Genomic DNA, 20248 nt, shown 5'->3' on the forward strand with positions numbered 1-20248 from the left:
AAAAAACTTGCTGTAATAATTCTATAATATAGAGATTATTCTATTAAATATAGATGGATAAATATGTAAAAAATGTGCCTTAAGGAGAAATGCCATATTTGCCCAGTTTGATCAAACAATTCAGCTTCCATTGGTGGTAACAGAATGCAGCCCCTGGATTCAGCAGGGACTAGTTGGGATGAAACAGCATAAGCTGTACTACCCTCGAAGAGGAGTAGCTGATACAGATGAAAATGGGAGGTGTTTTGAGCCCTCTTTACCAAAATGGAAGTGGAAGGAGAGAACTTCCAATGGCAGAGACCAAAGCACATGGAGGCTTTTTTGTTTCACTTGGCAGCCCACCAAAGGTAACGTTTCACCTGCAAGACTGACAGTGCAGGAGCACCATGAGGTTGGTCTTCAGTTCTTCAGCTCAAGACAGCTCTAGGCTTGCTTGGTGTTTATAAAAGCAACGGCTCTTCAGAAAATGTTGTGAAATTGGGGCATGATCCAGAATGGTGCAGAGCAGATTCACATGCCAGTAACGTCACGATGGATGAGTTCACGGCACTATGCCTGTATTCAGAACCAAACCCCATGGACTCCTTGGCCATCTATAAATAAAGACAGACCTGCATGCTAGCAAATGCAACATCATATTCGGTTTCACAAACTCTGCTTTAATTTAATTCCATCACTGCAGAAGCAGAGAGACCTGGGAGAAGCATTTCTTCTTAGAGTTGCAGTAGCTTTTCTTTCAGATGCACAAATCACCAGAAAAAAAAAAATACTGTGACCAACCTTATCACTGATTGGGATCATTTTAAAGTGTCAAGCTGCTGCTCCTAGTTTACAGCTACACAAGAAAACAAATTAGTTGCATGTCAAAATAACGGAAACTTATCTAATATGAGGGAAATAAACCAGCATTCTTTCACCAGAGATTTGAAGACTACAGGCAAAAAAGTATCATTATATATAGATGGAAAACCTCTTTCTTGGGAAGATACCAGATTTGCTCACATCCTTTGAAGATGAAGCTTTGGATAAATCACTGACAGTTCAGACCGTGACTCTCTGAGTGCAAACAGCTTTCTTTAGGCCATGCCTGTACCTTGTATTGCCACATTCTTTGATGTCAAGTGAAATAATCTGGCAGAGAAAATTAAAATATGAAGCATTTTAGTTACAGGAAAGGGAAGAAAAATCTTTATTGATCAGGACAGTGAAATCTGCTCAAAAAACTTGGCAACAGTTAAAAAGAGATCAACAGTCAAATGTTTGTATCTCCCAAATGTGTCTGAATATCTTCCTCCCCTTTTCTCTCCTGAAGAACCTGATTCCACCTTGTTTTGGCATGCATAGGGATTAAGAGTGAAAATCAAGAAGTAAATGCCAGACTTTAGTTAATCTTTAAGGACATAGTGGGTGGTTGTTCCAGTTGCCTTTTTTCCCCAATACATTACATCAGTTTAGAGCTGGAGTTCTTGTATGAAGTAGTTACAAGGATTATTTTGCTGAAGTTGGTAATTCCCAGGGTGTATCACCAACTGGTTTAAAGTGCCCTCTTCAGCTGGGGACATGCTTCACCCCTGCACCTTCAGGACTGCATTAGTCTCATCGTGCCACTGGTACTCACCAAAGCGTAGCTGGGGCAGGTGACCTCCTCCACCCTGACTGCTATACGCTCCCCCAAGCATCTTGCTCATCACCTCCTGCACATACGCTCCTTAGCTGTTACTTGAACGTGAAACTGGGGAGCACCATTCTTATGGAAGCTACAGCAGTTACTTCTCTGGATAACCAGAGATGTATTTCTGCTCCTTAAATTTTGTTTGGTGCAGTTCTGTGGCTGGATATACGAGGGAGCCTGTCCAGCTCCTGCGCGCTGGCCCGAGCAGAGCGCCTGCTGATGAACCGGTGGTCTGCCTGGGACCGTTCTAACCCGGGGCAGCACTGTGGTGCCCGCCACTGCAGCCGGCTTGCACGGTCCCCAGCCGAGGCACCGACCTCCCCGCCCCACGGCAGCGTAGCCCTTGGGGTCCCAGGGGCTGTCCCCCGGTCTCTCCTTGCACGGAGAAGCAGCGAAAGCTATAAAGATGCTCGGCTGCTGAAGCTGGGCGCTCGGGCACCTGCAGCAATGGCCGAGGAGGTGGCCGGGGTGGCTGTCGCAGGCGGCTCCCTCGGAGAGGACGGGCGAGGCTGCGGCTCCGGGGAAGCCCGGCTCCCCGCGGGGGCGGCGGGCTGGCCTGGGGGCTGCCCGGACGGAGGGGCAGAGCCGCCGCGGAGCTGCAGTCCCCTCGCTCTGCCTGCGCGATTTTTCTCATCCAAACCTCGATCACGTAGGATTGCGTAGAGGAGGGCGAGCGGGAGCAGCTGCAATTCTCCCGGAGCCCAGCTCCCGGCCGGCACCGACCGACTCACCCGGCCGCCGCGGTGCTGCCGGGCTCCCCGCCGCTTTGGCAGCAGCTCCGTGCGGCGTGGGCGTCCGGGGGGGGCTTCCCCGGCCACTCCCTCCCCTCTCCCCGCCTCGCTCCCCCTCCGGCTCCCGGGGCCGGGCCGGAGGATGCGGGCGGGCAGCGGGCGCGGCTTGGCTCCTCCTCGCCCCGCCACCGTCGGGCGGCACCGCGGAGCATCCTGAGCCCCGCACGGAGCAGCAGCAGCGGCAGCCGCACCCCCCGCCCTCCACCTCCATCTCGCATCGCCCCTCCCGCCACCGTTCCCGCCGCGGCAGCCGGGCCCGGGGCCGCCCCGGTGCCGAGCGCTCCGCGGCCTCCCGCCGGGCCGGACGATGTGGGTTGCTGCTGTCGGGGAGAGCCGCTGCCGGGGCAGAGACGGCGAGCAGGGCTGGGGGAGCTGCGCCAGCCATGGCGCTATGAGCCCGGGCCGCCGAGCTGCGGTGATGTGAGCTCGCACCCGCGGCGCTTCTTTTTTTTTTTTTTTTTTAAATTTAATTTAATCGCCTCTTTTTGTTTGTTTGCTGGCCTGGTGCTTTTTCCCGTGGCTGCTTTTTCCTTCCCCTCCTGCCCTCTCTGAGAGCGGAGTGGGGAGGGGGGGAAAGAGGAGGAGGAGTGCGAACAGAAATGCAGCGCGGCTCGCCCTGAGCCCGGCCGTGGGAGCGGAGCGGAGCCGCGTCCATGTGCGCGCATTGCCGCGCCGCGCCTCGGAGCCACCGGGCTGGGGTCCGGGCTCGCCGCGGGCTAGGGGGGCTCTGACTCATCCCACGGCCCCTCGCCGGAACGCGGCCGGCGGGAGGAAGCGCCGCCGCCTGCGGCCGGGCGGAGCAGAGCGGCACCGCGCCGCAGGGACCCGCGGATCCTCCGCGCCCCCATCCTTTGGACACAGCTGCCGCCGGCGGACCTTTGCAAGCGGGGCAGCCGCCTCTCGGATTTACAAGGCGCGGGGCCGCTGCCAGGCCGGCCGGCGGTCTCGCCGACGGGCGCCCGCGCCGGGATTTGCGCTCACCGGGGACAGACCGATGGGCGCCGGGGTCCAGCGGCCAGCCATGGTTGTTAGCCCGGGTGCCCTGCTCCGCCTGGCCGGCTGAGCCCTCCCCGGCGCCGGGACACGGGGCTGCAGCGCATTAAGCGGGGTGTCCCCGGCCCCGCGGGGCGCGGCGGCGGCTCGGCCTCAGCGCGCCCGGGCGGCGCCCCCCGGAGCGGCGCGGAGCAGCGTGGGGGGCCCATGAGCGGCGATGGCAGCGGCTATCGCCAGCTCGTTGATCCGGCAGAAGCGGCAGGCGAGGGAGTCCAACAGCGACCGGGTGTCCGCCTCCAAGCGCCGCTCCAGCCCCAGCAAGGACGGGCGCTCCCTCTGTGAGAGGCACGTCCTGGGCGTCTTCAGCAAAGTGCGCTTCTGCAGCGGCAGGAAAAGGCCGGTGAGGAGGAGACCGGGTGAGTACGGCGGGCCGAGGCCGTGGGGACCCGCTCCGCGGCCGTGGGGACCCGCTCCGCGGGGTGGGGCAGCCCCGGACCCGCCGGGATGGCTGCTCCGGGGGGGGCTGGCCGGCCCCGGGGCTCTCCCGGCACCGCCGGCTGGGGACAGGCTTGCTCCATGCTCAACTTTCGCCTGGGTCCCGGCGGATCTTCTCCGGGCTGGTGGGATGGGTGGGCATAGACCAGCTGCCAGCATCCCTCCGCTCCTATCTGAAGCGGGAGCGAAGTGGGTCCTTCGGCAGGAAACACCCGGCGGCTTAATGTGTGCTAGTTTAACCCAGAATTGTATTTTTCCATTTCCCTGTAGGTTCACTTTTTAAACAGTTTCCTCTTATTTTCTGCATGGTGACAAGGAAATCGATAAACTGAGGCTCAGTTAGAATTGTGGCTATTTGATAACTAGATCCATCAAGTGCTACTTCATGAGCACAGGGAATTTCGTTAGCTCAGAAGGCTTTCCAGATGGCAGCTGCACAACTGTTACACCTAACAGTGAGCTTGCAAGGACCTAGAAATGCGTTTTGGGATAGTGTTTTTTCCTTTCTATATCTTTGTGTACTTATACATAGTCTTGGTTCCTAGTGGAAAACTTCAGTCCTAGTGTACATGTTGCTCACATTTCCGTGATGAAGTCCCACCACCCACAGTTTCAGTTCTGAGAGGTGCTTTGTGCTCTCAACTGTCCTTGGTAGGTGCGAGAGTTCGCTACCTGGCAAGAGTAGGTCCTCTGCGATTTCTCGGTGGAATTTGTATTTACTTCTTTATTTTTTTACTGCCGTAAATCACCACTAAGGTAAGAAAGCCACTGTGAATGTGCCTTTTTCTCAGATGTCTGTCAGTATCATGGTTAAAAACAAGACACACTTGTTTACTCAGTTCTTAGAGTTGTGCCATTGATCTGTGTAATCCTATGTTTCCCATATACATTGATGCTTTGTTGATTAATTTCTTCATGAAGCCCCTTCTCCACATCTGAAGTCTGTCAGTCATGACTCTACAGCAAGGTGTCAGAGCTAGCTGAGGGCTGCTCTTCTGGTCTTTAGGTTGAGGTACATAACCTGTACTTAAGTGAGGAACAAAAAGAAATAGGGGGAAAACTTCTCACCATAGGAGACTGCTTACTTTTACTGCTGTCAACAAAGGGAAGGAATAATTACTTTGGATTGCTGGCGGCACCCCTGATTCACAGGCTGTGGGGCAGGGACTATATGTAGCTAGCAAAATGCTTCAATACTTGCAATGCACGGGGTTAGGCTGTGAAAAGTAGGCACTTTAACGACCTGTTTTAGAGCAGTTACCAAAAGAGGATGCAGAATACCTGAAATATAGCATGACTTGAAATATTAAAAAAAAACCCAAACTTTTTTTGTTTGTCTTACCAAGTTTTGATGAGTGATAGCTTGCTGGACCGTCCTATATATTAGTTGTCCTGTGAATACAGACCAAAATATGGCTCTTGTCAAAAAAAGTGTGGTCGTTTTGTCCCAGGAATGATTCTTGGTAGGATCAAGAGTAGGACCTGGGAGTCTCACTGCTGAAATCTTTTCGCTTTCCTCTTGCCCCTCCATCTGCTATTGAATGAGGTCCCTCAATGACTAAAAGTGCTTGGGAAGTCTGGACCTGTTCCTAGATTTCAAGATGCTTTGTCTCATTAAAGTTTGAGTGACTTTCACAGCAGGGTGTAGTTGGTAAGGCTTTTTGTTTTGGTCCTGCCACAGCACTCCCAGCTTCACAGGTCAAATTCTGCTTCCTTTGGACTCACTAAATACCTGTGAAGAATTGATGACTTCTAAGAATTCCCTCAACTTGCATGGACTTTCATGCTGAAGAATGTGTTTGATAACTTACAGAGCAGAGTGATTTAAGGAAGACTTTTCATGGGTGTAGAAGAAGGATTGATGCTACTCAGTGTTGTAAAAATAGAGCTGTTCAGTCTTTAGAGCTGTCAGTCAATCACTTGTAACCAGTACAGTATTCATTTTATAAAATTAAAGAAGTAGCGGAATTAAGTTGCTTTGAAAAAAATTCAAGCATCCTTTCCTAGGCTATGGACTGTGTCTGCTTTAGTTCCCTATATCCATTATTTAAATAGAGATTTATTTCACTGGTGCATCCTATTCCTGGACTCAGGTGTGCTGCTCAGAAAGCAGCATGCCGCTGGGTTTGCCGCTATTCACATTGTTTATTCAGGGAGTGTATTGTGCCCAGATAACTTATTCATTGCATAGGAAATGACATGCAAATGGACTGAAACTGGTTTAAAGAAAAATGCATACATTGCGCAGTGACCCTCAACCCTAGTGATTATGTGTGCTTAATGATCTGCTGGCTCAGTACTTTGCAAGTCAGTGAAAGGAACGTGAGAAACATCTTTTTTCAAAAGGGGTACAGTCCCATTTGGAAACGGTACAGTAGTAGGGGAACTGTCTTTACCTTTTTAAACATTACCTCATTTTATGGCTAAGGGGACTAACTGTCAAAATACTTCAATTTACAGAGTGATTTTCATCTGTAGTACTCAACAAGCTCTACCAAATGGAAAGGATTCTCCCCATTTTACAGAAAGCGAGACCAAGGCACAGAGCGTCACCTGAAACAGAGGTCTAATACCTGATGCTTGTTCCAGCACGATGCACTTTGGGCCCCCCACTGCCAGTGAGCTTATGAAGCGGCCATGGTGGAGCTGTAGCAACTCGCACCATTACAGAAATATAATACTGATGGTGGTTTATGTTCCCTTTGCTTTTATAAAAGTAACTCTGTGAGCTTACATCAATTAATTGTTTTTTGTATGCGACTCGGTGCTGTAACTAAAATATTCAGTAAAGATGTGCGTGAGCAGAGTTACATTTTGCACTGGTTGGCACCTTGTGCTTCATTTCACAGCTTGTGTGAAGCGAGAGCAAAATACTCCTGCTCTTATATGGGAAGGGAGAATTCACAGCCGGTAGAAGTTCAGGCTCATGCAGCAGTGGGCATGAGAATTTGCAAGTTTTGGCAAGCGATGGAGAACCAGGTCCACACAGGGACATCTTGTATAATCAAAGCTATCAGCTCTTAGGGAAAACAGACCAAACAGACTGTAGAAACATCTTATTTGTCAGTTGCAATAAGCACCATGTTGTAAAATGGGCACTTGTTCCATCTCCCTTTTCTATGGGCAAAGGCAGCTCTTGCATATGCACACTCTGTGTTCTTTTATATCTCTTGCGTGTGTTTGGCTTCATAATATAATTTAGCAGGCCAAATAAAGATGCTGAGTATTGTGGACCAAGCTGAAAATTTGGACTCATGGGCTCAATCCCATTATTGTGAATTAATGCAGGTCATTGGCTGCAGTTGTGCAGGTGCCAAGCAAAATACGTGTATGTTCAACAGCACCTGTACAATTATATGTATAAAGTACAGCTGGAAAAGATTAAATTATGTATTTTGCTCTGACTATATTAACTTGATAGAGGATTCAAAAGAAATTACTGTATGGCATGGCTTTTTGGTGCAGGTTCAAGAGGTGGCTCGTCCATCAGAGAATGATGGATCCAAGAGGGGAATGCAGAAGACTAGACAAAGCAGCTCTCTCTACATGACTTTTTTGCCAACAAATGGTTGAACCAAGTAGTTGTGTCGCCTTTGCAGCTTCTTCATCCCTTTTTCGGCTGTTTTGTAACAGGCTGGAAGCTGTGGGCTGGTGCGTCCAGCTTGTTTGTGAAAGCTGTGGCCATTGCTTCACTGCCTGTTCTCAGGCAGAGCTCACTCTGGAGAGCTGGGGTGGAGTTGGTTTTCCGTCATCCATGGCCATCAAACAGCAAAGCTGTAGAGTTTGGGGCCATGCACAAAGGGAAACAGGCTGGACCATCAGGCGTGACATCCGTTGGGGTTGGTGGGGATTTTTTCTGAGCGAAGCCTGCTGAAAGGGTGTCATTACCTGGGGAAATAATATTTTAATTTAGGCAGCTTTGGGTCAGGCGGTGCCAGGCATTGTGTAGCATCATCTCCACCCCTTCAGGCGTTGCTTCTGTAGATGAGTTTCTAGCTCAGAATGTGGAGCTCGGTCTCAAACAGGTTTTTTACCCCAGGAAAAAGAAAAAAATTCTGCTCTTTTTTTTTTTTTTCTCCCCTTCTGTCTGATATAAATTTTGTGCTCCTCTAGGGAAAGGATGCTTTTCATTAAGGAAGATTTAAAGGCTTCTTCCAAAGTGAAGGAAATGGCTCACACATAAAAAAAAGCAGTAACTTAAAACATGTTTTCCTTTTGCGGTATTTCTTGCTTTGAATAATAAATGGAGATTTGGAATTTAAATATACCTATGTTGGTATTTTTACAGCAGTATAAGTAAAATATAAGAGCAACTTTAGTTGAAGGACACAGAAGGACTTTGCTCATTCGGAGATCCATTTAAAACATTTGAGAAGTCTGTCATCTCTGCAAGCTGTTAAATTCCCCGAATTAAATCCTGAAGTCCTTTCTGATTTCTTGCAGGATGAAAATGATGATTGAAACTCATGGAAAAAACCCACCATTTTAGTTCCCCATTAAATTTGTCATAATCCTTGCCTGCTTTCATGGAGTAGTTCATCTCAGAAGAGCTGTAATATCTGCCTAACCTGTGGAATTTGGCCCCTCCGTTGCTATTGTGTCCCCATGCCGGCTTCGTTATCTCAGCACGTAGCTGCTGTTGGCAGCAGGATTGCCACTGGATCCCAGCGCTTTTCCATAACGTGCGTATGCATGCCTGGGTGTGCACCCAGCCAAGGGGAGTCCGTTGCATTCTTCTGCCTCTTTCTCTGCAGAATTTGGTGCTGTGCCCCGTCTGAGTTGCTTTGGGGAATAGAAATGCCTGAAAATCCTGGCATCGCTTTGCCAGCAGGACCTGTTGAAAGTACTAGCTGAGATGAGGGCATGCATGCCAAGTGGCTGGCCAAATGAGCCTAGATAATGTCAAGGGGAAGGGGCACGGCCTTGAGGGCATGTGTCCTTCTTGTTTGGGGCAGTCTGTCCTCGGAGAGGTTTGCCATTGGTGCTGTAAGCTCCTTCTGTATCTGCCAGTGCTAATGAATGCCAAAATAATCAGGACGGGGGGAGAAGGCTTCCTCCTGCTCATGACAGCTCCGCAGATGGGTTTCATTTTGTCAAATTGATCCCCGGGGGTGGTATCGCACATGTTCGTGACTTGCAGATGTGGTGACTATCAGGGTGTGTGTCTGTGCTTGGTTACTGGGGGGCGGGTCAGATAGCAACCCCGAGCTCTCTGGCTCCAAAAGCTGGGGGAGGATGGCAGGCTCTTGGCTCACTCCAGAGCATGGAGAACTCAGCAGCCAGCCTGCTTTGCAACACAGCTTGTGGGTGAGCATGTCAGTCAGTAAGTCACTTCATACTGTTCCTGGACTGGTTGATGCCAAGAAAATCAGTGGAAGTCATCCAAGCTCCTAGAGGGATGGATATCTTCTCTCCCCATGGCCTCAGGGGTAGCTGTGCTTGTGGGAGCAGTGAAGATCATTAGCCAGCAGAGGAGGTTCACCATTAGAGCAATACAAATGATTGATTCCTCTGTCACCAGCCAAATGGAAAAGTCAGGGCGAAAAGAGGTTCATGAGTGATTATTTTTTCCTTCCCCATAAACTAAAAGATCCATATAAATCAATTTATCACTGACTGATATAACTGGGGTTTTTTTGGGGGAAAAGGTGCGATTTAATTTGGAGGATTTTTATATGTGTATTTTTCTTTAACTTTCAGGTTTACTTCTAAATGAAATGTTGCTTTGAAATACTAAACTAAAAGCTTGAGTTCCAAAAATACTGAAATGAAGGCAAGATTTTCTTCCTTCCTTCCTTCCTTGCTTTGCTGAATTCAGCATGCATTTAGAATAGTTTCAGTAGACCACATACCACATATTTTAACAGACATCTGTTACAAAAAAATATCAACTGTTTGACTCAAGCAGTGTAGAGAGCAGGGCTGCCACAGGAGCTGAAGGGGTTGTATGAATCTCACTCCTGTGAGAGACAAACATGATCCTGAGTCTCACTATGTTGAGGAGCAAGTGCAAATTCACTTGGGCTTATCTGCCTTCTCTCCCCTCCCCAAGTGGGCACACCATTAACTGCCAGATAGCACATTGGCCAGGTAGGCATTTATTCTGTTCCTCTGGCATTTGTTTCATTCGATCCATCCCTCTGAAAAGTCATGTGCACATTATTTCTGGGAATTTCCTACTGCACAGTTGAAGCCAAGCTGTGATTAATTATTATTAAAATCAAAGCAAGAATTTTAACAAGCAAAATATGTAAGAGATTGACGTCCCTTTTGTATTTGCAAGCTCTATGGCTTGCCAGAAAGTGACCAAGAGTACTGAAGAGAGCAGGTCAGGGAAGGCAACTCCAGAAAACTAATATTTAAACATACATACATTTCCATATGCTCTGTGTGCTATTGTAGCATCGTTGCCATGGCTGCATTATTGTTGTGCCTTGCTTTTGGAAGTCTCTTGTGAAGTGACTTGTACCAAAATATCTACCCTGTACCCAGGCTGTTTGCACTGCATTCTATCAGGGAAATGGTATCTTTATACTCTGTTCTCTTCTTTAATACATGGATTGTCTCTATTCCCTAGCTAACACAATATTCTTCATATTAATACATTATCCTTTCTGAGTGTAAAGCAAACTACTACACCTGTTGTTTTGCCTTTACCCTGTTCTGACGTGTAGCAGAATCCTGAAATAACTTAGCCTTTCCGGAGGCTGGTTTTATTTTGCATCTCTATTAAAAGCTGTAGTAGAGCCACGGACACACTTTGTGCCCCTCATGCAGTAGACACTTCTACCATGGACTCCTGGAATAAATTACTTTTAAAGGGAGGGTTTGTGCTTTGAGGGGAGTCAATGTGGATGCTGAGTTTTTGCAGCACAGTAGCATGGCTGCAGGGCTACAGCTTCCTGACAGTACTGGCTCTGAAAATAGCAGCTACAACACATTTTTTAAATGGTAAACCAGAAAGCAGCTTTCGAGAGAGCTGTGGAACACGTCTGTGGTATTTTCTGTTCAGGCAGACCATGCTGGCTTTTCTAGCTCCCCTGCTGCAGCACAGACAAGTATCTGTGTGCTCGTTCCAAGTACTGAACTGGGGCGCTCTGAAATCCTGATGGAGCTTCCATGGCTGCTGAGAAAATTCAGCTGGATACCCCTTGACACCTGTCAGACACCTCTGCTGTCCTCTGTGCATTCCAAGATATCCTGGCTAAAGGTGACAGAGGGACAAAGCCTCAGGCTTGGAGGCGGAGTGGTGGCCTGAGCCCTTCTTGTCCTCAGGGCTGAGCTGCTGGCTGGTTGCTGGTGTCATGGGGAAGGCTGGCTCCAGGCAGTGGCTCCGGGCATTTCTGCTTTCTGCCCTTTCCCCGTGGAGTGTGCCTGGGCCGCAAGATAAGGGCTATTGCTGGAAACATCATCATTGCGGAATGGGGCTTTGCAGCTCTGTTCCTGCATCTGCTCTGTGGCTTTGGGTTTGTCCCTTTCCCCCAGTATCACAGGGGGTGACTGTGCCGCTGTTCCTGGGGTCCTGCTAAGGAGATGCTGTACGGGGTTATGCTGCTCTGATTTTGGAGGAGTATTGAGCTCTTGTGCAGACCCCTTTTGCAGACCTTGGCTCAGGCCAAGGGGGAAGGTAGCAAGAAAAGCTCCTCTCTCTGCTCAGCAGCATGTGCATCTGTTATACCTGAAGTTGTATGTGGGAGGAAGGGGAGGGGTTGTCCCAGGGCCACCTCCTTCAGACTCTGCTTTGCATCAGTACTCCCTTCTCCTTCAGTGTTACTGAGCACAAGGATGAACTCCATTTGGATGGTCCTTGGCACCATCATGTTCCCAAAGAGAAGCCCTCAGCTGGGGACCTGCGGCATTTCTCTGGCCAGAAAGTGGGCAGCCGTGGTGAAATGGGAGCTGTGATGCTGTGCCTGCCTGCGCTCCCCGTCTTTCTTTCTGGGGCCTTTCCAGTGTGATAGTTCACATTTGGAGCGCTTGACTCTATTGATGGATGTCAGAAAAGGGGAGATGTGAAATGGCCGGTTGCCTCCAATGGCAGGGGCTGGATTTGAGGATGAAGATCCAGAGCCAGACACAGCAGCTACAGTGACGGAGAGCACAGAGATGCTCCCCCATCCCACTGCAGCACCTATGGAGCACACTGTGCAGAGCTCTCTCCCTGTGGGTCTCCTGCCTCGCCTTCCCTCCAGCAACGTGCTCTGTTCATGGGATGTATTATATCTAGTGGACAGCTGCATGCTGTGAACTGGCAAAATATCCACAGAGAGGCAATCTACTTCTCTTACTTGTTCTACTTTCCCAGCTGAAAGCTGATTGCGATCCTGATAAAGATTTAAAAACCCTGAAATGTTCCTTTCTTGAAATATTTAAGCATTTTGGATCAAAATAAAGGAAGAAAAGATCCAGGTCTTGAGGTCAATAGAACATGCTCACTTAATTGATATTTATCTAGAACAGCATAGTTTGCAGTCCCCTCCCTTTGCTGGCTGCACAGTTTCTTTGCTTAGCAGTTGCCACCCATATTGCCTTAACTGCCAAATAAATATATTCCTTCATTCCCCAAAGCAAAACTGTTTGCAAAAGGTCAAGCATTATGGGACTGCTGCAAGTTAAGCCAGTACACATCTTCCAGAAAATTAAAAAGCAGTAGAAATTAGCAAAATAACAGGGTGGTTTTGGCTTCCAGGGACCAGCTTGGGTTTGGGAAGCACATGCTATTCCCGAGGTTGCTCCGTGGGGACTTGGGAGCTGTGGGGCTGCAGGAGATGGAGGGTTCATACACTGGCCACCTGCTCCGGAGCCGGTCCTTTCCCTGGCACAGCTCCTGTAACCGTTTTGGGTCTGAGCTGCTGGCTGCCTGCACCCTCCGCCTCCGGTATCGATCTGCAGCCCTTCGTGCAGGCATCCTCTGGTGACCGACATCACGCTCTTGTGGGGATTTTCTGTGACGGTGGCTAAAAGGGCTGTCAGGGCATGTGGAGTAACTACCAGTGCTCTGCTGGCTTTTTATAGTTTGGTTTTATGCTCTTCAGGACAGGGTCTGCCTGCTGCCTAACACATAGCATTGTTATTTAAAAATTTATAAACATTTGGTTTCGTTTTTATTTTATTTCCTTCTGTGCTACTCCTACCTTCTCTGCTTCCCTAAACGTTTCTTCTACTATTTTCCTTTCTGTTTCTTCAAAAACACAGCTCTTATTTCCATTAAATAAATGTTAGGTTTTAGAGCTAGAGCCCAATAGCAGCTCCTGAATGATTAGGAACCATGAGGTTGAGGTTTGAGAGCTCCTCCACCCTGAGCCCTTAGGCAGCGAGTGGCTCCTGGGCAGCTGCAGGAGCTGGAGCTGCGTTTGGAGACCTATTGGAGAGGCAGATTTTCTGGTTTTGCTCCATCTGCACTATGTCATTCTGAGCACACGAATCCCTGGGCAGGGAGCTCGCTGTTTACAGCTCTGAGAGAACAACGGAGCAGCTGGTGAACCTTCCTGTCTCCCTGGAGTTCTGAGGGCCACCCAACATCGGGAACGAGGTGTTTGTAGTGAGATATGAACCATGAAACACCGTCCTTGTTTAAAACAGAGCTTTAGCTGGAATGAGGAAAATTATGTCTTTCTCACACTGTGTTTTCCTTAGGTTGAAGGAAACTTCTGGCTCAGATGGAAAATTAAAATCTGCAGGTAAAAAAAAAAAAAGGTGTATTTTCACAAAGCAAAAGGAAAGAACTTTGAGTCACATGGCGGGTTTTGGCCCTTTTTAGCATGATCTTAGTCTTTGAAGTGTAACGTTGTTTCAAACCTGAGTGGCACATGCTGCACATTTTCTTTATGCGTTTATGTGTTGCATAAGATTTGTTGAAATTCAGTAACATCATAATTTTGGGTCAAAAATGCTTGTGAACTTCTACAGGCAGGCTGAAGCTGCATCAGTGCAAAAAGCAAAAAGTTCTTACAATACAAGCTTGACTGATTCAAGCTTTAATTTTTTCACATCAGAGGCTGATTACTTGTTAAATAAAGTTTCGCACCTCTCATCCCTTTGGAAAAATGCTGAGGGAGTGCATGAGAAAGCCTACCAAAAGGGGACATTATTGCCTGGTGTTATTGAATGCTTGCAGAGTGACACTGGGACCCAAATTTTACCCAGTGATTACCTAGGGCTCTTCTGTGGGCTGGTGTTGGTAGCACCAGGTACCCTCCCCAAGACCGATAGCATCTTAAGTGATTCATTTCTGCTCAGTGCTTGTTGATAGGATGTTCTGTCCATTTTCTATTTTAATTACTTTATTTTCCCAGGCATGCGGAACAGGGTGGAAGAATGATATAGCTGTTTCCATGGTGTGATTATGCGAGGGACTTCTCAGTGTTTCTGCGGTATTTCAGCCGTGTTGGATTGGTGGGGGGAAGCAGAGAGATGTAGCATCTGAGAACAGCACAAATCACAGGGCTGTGGCAGGCGCGAACAGCAGGGGCATCGTCTGCTCTGCTTGTGTGAGGACTATTAGTGATCTGGTGCCTTGTGTGGGGCACTTCAAGGTGAGGGGAGCTGGGGACGGTGTTGTGGAGCCTTTCAACAAACCTGGGGTGCAGAGGTGTGGAAATGTCACCAAGTTGTGGTCTCCTAGACCAACCCCCAAGGTTGACTAGTCCAACCACAGCCCTGCACTGACACGAGACGTACGTACCCCAGACAGGCATGTCTTTAACCTGTTTTTTACACCCTCCTGTGGAGCAATTCTCGGTAGAAAGAATTTCCTAATATCCAACCTAAATCTTTGCAGAAAAATGGGAAGAAATCTGATTAATTCACAGTGAAAAAGTTTTATGTTGCACACCGGAGTCAACAAAACGTAACACAGCCTTCCTAACCACACAAGCGGCAAAGTGCTGCCACAAGGTTGCCCAGGATTTCTGACCCATCAGACAAACCCTGGGGTTGCAGCTGGGTGACGTGTGGCCCTGTAGGAAACCCTCTTCCCCTTTATCTGTTTGTAGGGTGAGAGGTGCTGCAGGTGTGGGGAGAGGGCAGGCCTCCTTTTCCATTTCTCCCTCCTGCCTGCTCCAGGCAGCGAAGCCCAGCAAGCGGCATCTCCAGGTATCATCCTCTGAGCCTGCCTTCCCACCGCCCTTGGGGACAGCAGAGCTGGGTCCCCTTCTTTGCCAGTGTGAGCTTTGGGCTCAATCGTCCCTGAACCCAAAAGCTCTGCAGGGGAGGGATAACCATTTGCTAAATCTTTGTGTAGCACTCGAGCTGGCATGGGGAAAATGTGGATTTTACTCCCGATGTTTCCCCTTTGAGGATGCCCACTTGGGAGCTGGTGCAGCCCATGGGGGCCGGGGAGAAGCTGCCATGAACCCACGTGGTTAGTTCGTGGGGTCACGTTTGCACCCAAATGAAATGCGCTCTGTGATTGTGGGCTCACACATAATATTTATGCTATCCTCTGTTTCGCTCTGGGTGAATATGCTGTAATTTTGGCTAATTACACAATATGTCAGGAATAATTGCAGGGTGTTCCTCAAAATAAATAATATATTTTGCATGCTCTGCTATCCATACTTATGAGTATACTTTAACCTTCAGTAGCCAAGGCATTGACTGTGCTAGAAAATGACAGCTTAGGAGCTGTAGCTACAGCTTCTTTTCCATTAAACGTATTTTTTTAATTCCCTTACCTGAAAAAGCTCACCCTGCATAAATTCTGGAACAGCCCTACATCTCTCCTTTATGATTTTCATTTCTGTCAGACTTTGGTTCTGTCTTCATTGGAGCTCATTTCAATACAGGTATAGAAGATTGTTCTTTAAAGGGAAATGTTTTGAAATTTTGACTGTGGGTAAAACACACTGGATCAACAGAGCAACACAAACCGTGTCCTGGGGGAGGCAAAGACAAACCCAGGAGTGTGGCTGTATGAAGAATTGATTTTTTTAGCTCTCTGGTCAAATAAAAGAAGTTTCTGGGGAGGAGGGGATTCAGATCCAATGCAATATTTCATTCTACTCAAAATTAAACTTTGGCCTTCATGTCCAACTCTTTTAACATCTTTTTTTTTTTTCATTAGATTTCCAAACAAAACATTGTCTCAAAAGAAAAAAATCAACACTTGTACTCTTTTCAGATCTCCTTTTTTTTTTCCCTGTTAATGAAATGGAGTTTTTTGTATAGCTTCTGCTGCTCATACTCTGCAGGGTGACTTCTCCAAGTCCTAACATCCATAGCCTCCTAGGAAGAGTGTGGTCTGTGAGACACATGTAGCAGTGGTCCCAAGTTCTGTCTCCTATTTTCATTGCTTTATATGACTGTTGTCTCTACCCCTTACCTCAGACTTTTATTAACATCTGTGTACAGCTGATTCACTGGGTACGGGAGAGCCTGCATAAACGCCAGTGCCGTGCAACCCCATCCTTTTCACGTACTCTACAATTGAGAAATAAGACTTCCCTGGAGGGACTCCTCTTTGCAAAAGCGGTCGTAGTGCGGAGCTTTACACATCTGCTTCTTGGTGGAGGGTGCAGGCAGCTGTTCTCAGTGTTGGAGGGCTAATTACTATTCCTCCTTGCAGGCATCAGCACAGGAAAGGAAGTCACTTCTCTGGATGCTCTTTTTGCCTACAAAGTGCCATTCTGCTCTAGTGACTCACTGATGGTGACAGGAGGCAATTGCTTTGATGGGTGCTGTCATCGGCTTGAGCCTGTCATCCCTCTGAGTTAGGGAAATGTCATTTTCGGAAGCTTCTCCTTCAAACACAGAGGCCATCCCCGTCAGCACAGCCTGTTATTTCATGTAATGCATCCTGAAAACACCAGTTGTCTCTCTGTAGTTAGTAGCCCTGGGTGGAGATTTGCACTTGAGATGAGTAAATACACGAGTATGCTATGCATCCCTATTGTCTGAGAGTCGTTTTCTTCTCAAAATAAATTCCCTGTAATTGGAGTGCGACACTAACCCTGTAATCATGTTGAACTGGAGCTGGGCATGGCCTTTATTCTGCATCATCGGGAAAAGAGCTGGGATCAACTGTTCGGTGCACACAGAGTCACAGACCTTGGGAATAAATCTTAGCATTATCAGTCTGTTTACATCTCTCCGTCCTACTCACAGGCTGGGTGATGTGCCCGTGTGTTAAGCAGAATGGCTGTATCTAAACTGAAGGGGTTTGTGGCAGCTTTGCAAGGCGAGGCTGGATGCTGAGCTTTGCTATGGGGCCCCTCCTAATGCTTGAGCAGCTGCTGTTGCTCACCATGATGCGGCCTCTGTGCCCACAGCCTGAGGAAGCATCCAAATGCCAGTGCCCCCCTACGCTGCTCCCCTCCCTCGGCTCTGCAGTTCATTTGCCCTTTCCCTGCCTCTTACTGGAGATGCTACAGGCTGCATTGCTCAGTCTGTCCAGGCCACCTGCTTGTAGGCTTCCTCAAGGCAGAGCGTGTCCTTCTGCTCCAATTTTGCTGAGTTTTGCCACAGAAGCTGTGGCAAACATTTTGTGGGGCTGGGAAATGCCCTCCTTGCCTCCACCCGTGTGCTTTTCTGCACTCAGTGACTCCTGTGGGAGCTGAGAATGCTCAGCACTTTGCAGCAGGATTTCCTGCCTCCAGACCCGAGCGACGCAGCTGGAGCATCCTCCAGGATCCCCATGTGTGGCTCAGGAGGCTTCGACCTGCTCCGTGCGTGAGTCACTGTAGGTGCAGTCGCAGACACCCATGCACAGTGTCTGCTAAAGCCTCACGCTCCACCCTGGTCACAGCTTGGAAGAGTTGGGCGCAGCGTTTGGCTGGGGGAAGCACACCCTTGACCTTCGAGGGCAGCAGCTCCTGGCGCAGCCGCAAGTACTCTTATTCCTGAGCTTCCGAGTTTGGGTGGGTGCAGTCAATTGTTGTAGTGAGTTGAGCTATTAAACTTATGCTGACAGTGATGCATTTAATTGGAGACAGCCACTTCATTGTAACTCCAAACACCCTGGAGAATTTAGCAATTCCTGACTGGGAAAAATCCCCAACAATTTTCTCCCTCAGCTTTTCATTTTTCTTTTTCCCGGAGTTCTGTGGCAATGCGTGTCACCATAGTAATCTGCATGGAGCTCACTGACGCATTTTCGTGCCAAGTTAATAGACGCCTTCATTAATACAGTACTTCCACAGGAGGGATTTCATTGCCCTTCTCTGTCTGCATGTGTTCGTTGTATTTGGCTTACCGAGTATTCCGGAACCCATCATTTTCAGGGGGGGAACTGTGGTTTCTGCAGTGGTACTTTAAACGTGGAGTTAATCTAAGTAAATTAGAAGTAGTTTACGCTCTGACTTGAATGCTGGTTTTGGTGCGTTAAGGATTTGAGTGCTGGTTGGGTGAGTCATAAATCAGCCTCCCATTATGACAGCTGCAGCCTGAATGGGGGAAAATAAGAATAATGAAATGTGTAAATTCCAGGCTAAAATGTTTAATTGCAATAAACAAATGTTTAAAGAACATTTATGTGAAATATGCTCCTGAGAGGTATTACAGGTCCCATGTTTGCAGTCACATCCTCAGCAAAGCTGTTGCACAGACACTGGAGAGAGTCAGCAGTGTGCCCAGCCATGGCTCAGATCAGGGCTGGAGACTCTTCCCTTGCCAGACCAGTGTTGTTAGCAGGAACCAGAAGGGCTGTTTGGGGATCCTGCCTCTGGCATCTCTGACAGCCTTGCTGTACTAAGCCCAGGCTGAGGTGTTGAGTCGGACTGTGTCCTGCTGCAGAAAAAGAGAGCAAACTAACAAGCAAGTCTGCTGTCGAAATCATGCAGCAGGTACCTTCTACCTTGTTGCAGGTTGCTGAATATAAAATGGCTGCTTGCTGTCTAACCTAGCAGAGTCCTCTGTTTTTTGACAGCCTGTTGTGCAGAGAACAATAACCCCGAGAGCTTTGGAGTTTATGGTATAACCATCACCGAGCACCTCTGGCACCCAACACAGTAACTTCTGGAACGGATTTAAAAGCAGTTCTGCACCAACAACCTCAAGTGAAGGCCTGCCTGCTGACCAGAGCATTGCTATGAGAATCCTTGGAGCCAGTGGCTTTAATCCCTGAAAGGTCACTAAGCTCTTCATCTTTTCAAGATATCATTGAAAACCCTATCTGAGATCCCTGCTATTAACTCGGAGAGTTCAGATTAAGGTGACTTCTGTTAGTAGGGTCTTGTTGAGTCCTGTTAGATTTCCCAGCCCAAGGCAAAGCGGGGTCTGGCTTGCTGCTGCCTCAGGTCATTGTATTGCTGTAGTAAGAGGTGTTCTGTGAATTGCAAGAAATGAGGCCACGGCAGACTGCCTTCCACAATAGAGTCTCAGCCTGAAGTCAGTGTTGTGCCTTATTCCTTGGTCCTCCAGAGCTCAGGGTTTGGATCAAATTGAGCTACCCTACAGTGCTTGATAGAGCGTAGGGTTCTGTACCCAGGGGTTTAGGCTGTTGCATGTGGCCAGATTGTGTTTGTGCTGCTGCAGTGCTGATGGGAATAAACAAGAGTTAGTGCCCTCGATGAGGCTTTGCTAAATGTAGCATTGGTGCATAACTTCATGGATCCTCTCTGCCTTAAGGGGAGTTGTTCTGCTTGTATGTTCTCCATTTTCCAGTTAATGGGATGAGCTCCATATTCACCTTAAGTAGCAGAACTAAAATAAAAGATCACTAAAGAGCCAGTGGTGCTTCTGATAGGAAGCATTTCTGCCAGAGCTCTTGCTGTTTTCCCCATAGCACACAGCAAGTACCTTCAGCAAGGCCTGTGATTTGACGGTGAGGGATGTGACTCTGTAGAGCAGCTGATTTGTACCTGATCTCCTGGCCTTCTGTGAGCATATCCATAGAGATCAAGCAAAGTATGTGTGAGCACCCTGCAACTATCATGTCCTTGGCAAGCCCCAAGAGAGAGAAAATCACTGTATAGCTGTACAATAAGGCAGGACACAGAGCAGCTGATGGTGAACTGAGATGACTTTAAGACTCAGCAGCAGAACAGCTGAAATGAATAATGACAGCATCACATTACGATTTAAGCAGAGACAGGGAGATTAGCAATCAGATCATGATTTAGTTGGCCTCAGCTATGTCAAAGGGCTCAGAAACTTAAAAGCAGGGCAGGCAGAGCAGCTGACTTTGTCCTGTTGAAAGGGGAGCAAGCAGGATGCCCTTCAGGGCATGTGCAGTGAATTGGTTGCTGGATGACTGAAGGGTTATCATCTGAGAACTATGTCTTCACCCTAGGAAGAGCCTCTAGTCTGGCAGATGCTGCAGATCAGGAACAGAGCCGTGGCTTAGCTCTTACTCCCTGTT

At 48.4% G+C, this 20248-nt stretch overlaps 1 protein-coding gene across 2 annotated transcripts in view; it reads left to right on the forward strand.

Annotated features, from left to right (window-relative positions):
- The window catches only part of FGF12 (fibroblast growth factor 12), a 221692-nt gene that overhangs the window by 118281 nt on the left and 83163 nt on the right, over positions 1 to 20248 (forward strand). Inside the window, exon 1 of one of the 2 annotated variants that reach the window (XM_065640004.1) lies at positions 3634 to 3872. The exons of the other annotated variant lie outside the window; for it this stretch is intronic. Coding sequence (XP_065496076.1) covers positions 3674 to 3872 — 199 coding nt within the window. The 5' untranslated portion in view covers positions 3634 to 3673. Of the gene's footprint in view, positions 1 to 3633; positions 3873 to 20248 lie in introns of those variants that run through there. 2 annotated transcript variants of the gene reach the window in all.

This window comes from Caloenas nicobarica, chromosome 8 (assembly GCF_036013445.1).
Source record: "Caloenas nicobarica isolate bCalNic1 chromosome 8, bCalNic1.hap1, whole genome shotgun sequence".
Taxonomy (NCBI): domain Eukaryota; kingdom Metazoa; phylum Chordata; class Aves; order Columbiformes; family Columbidae; genus Caloenas; species Caloenas nicobarica.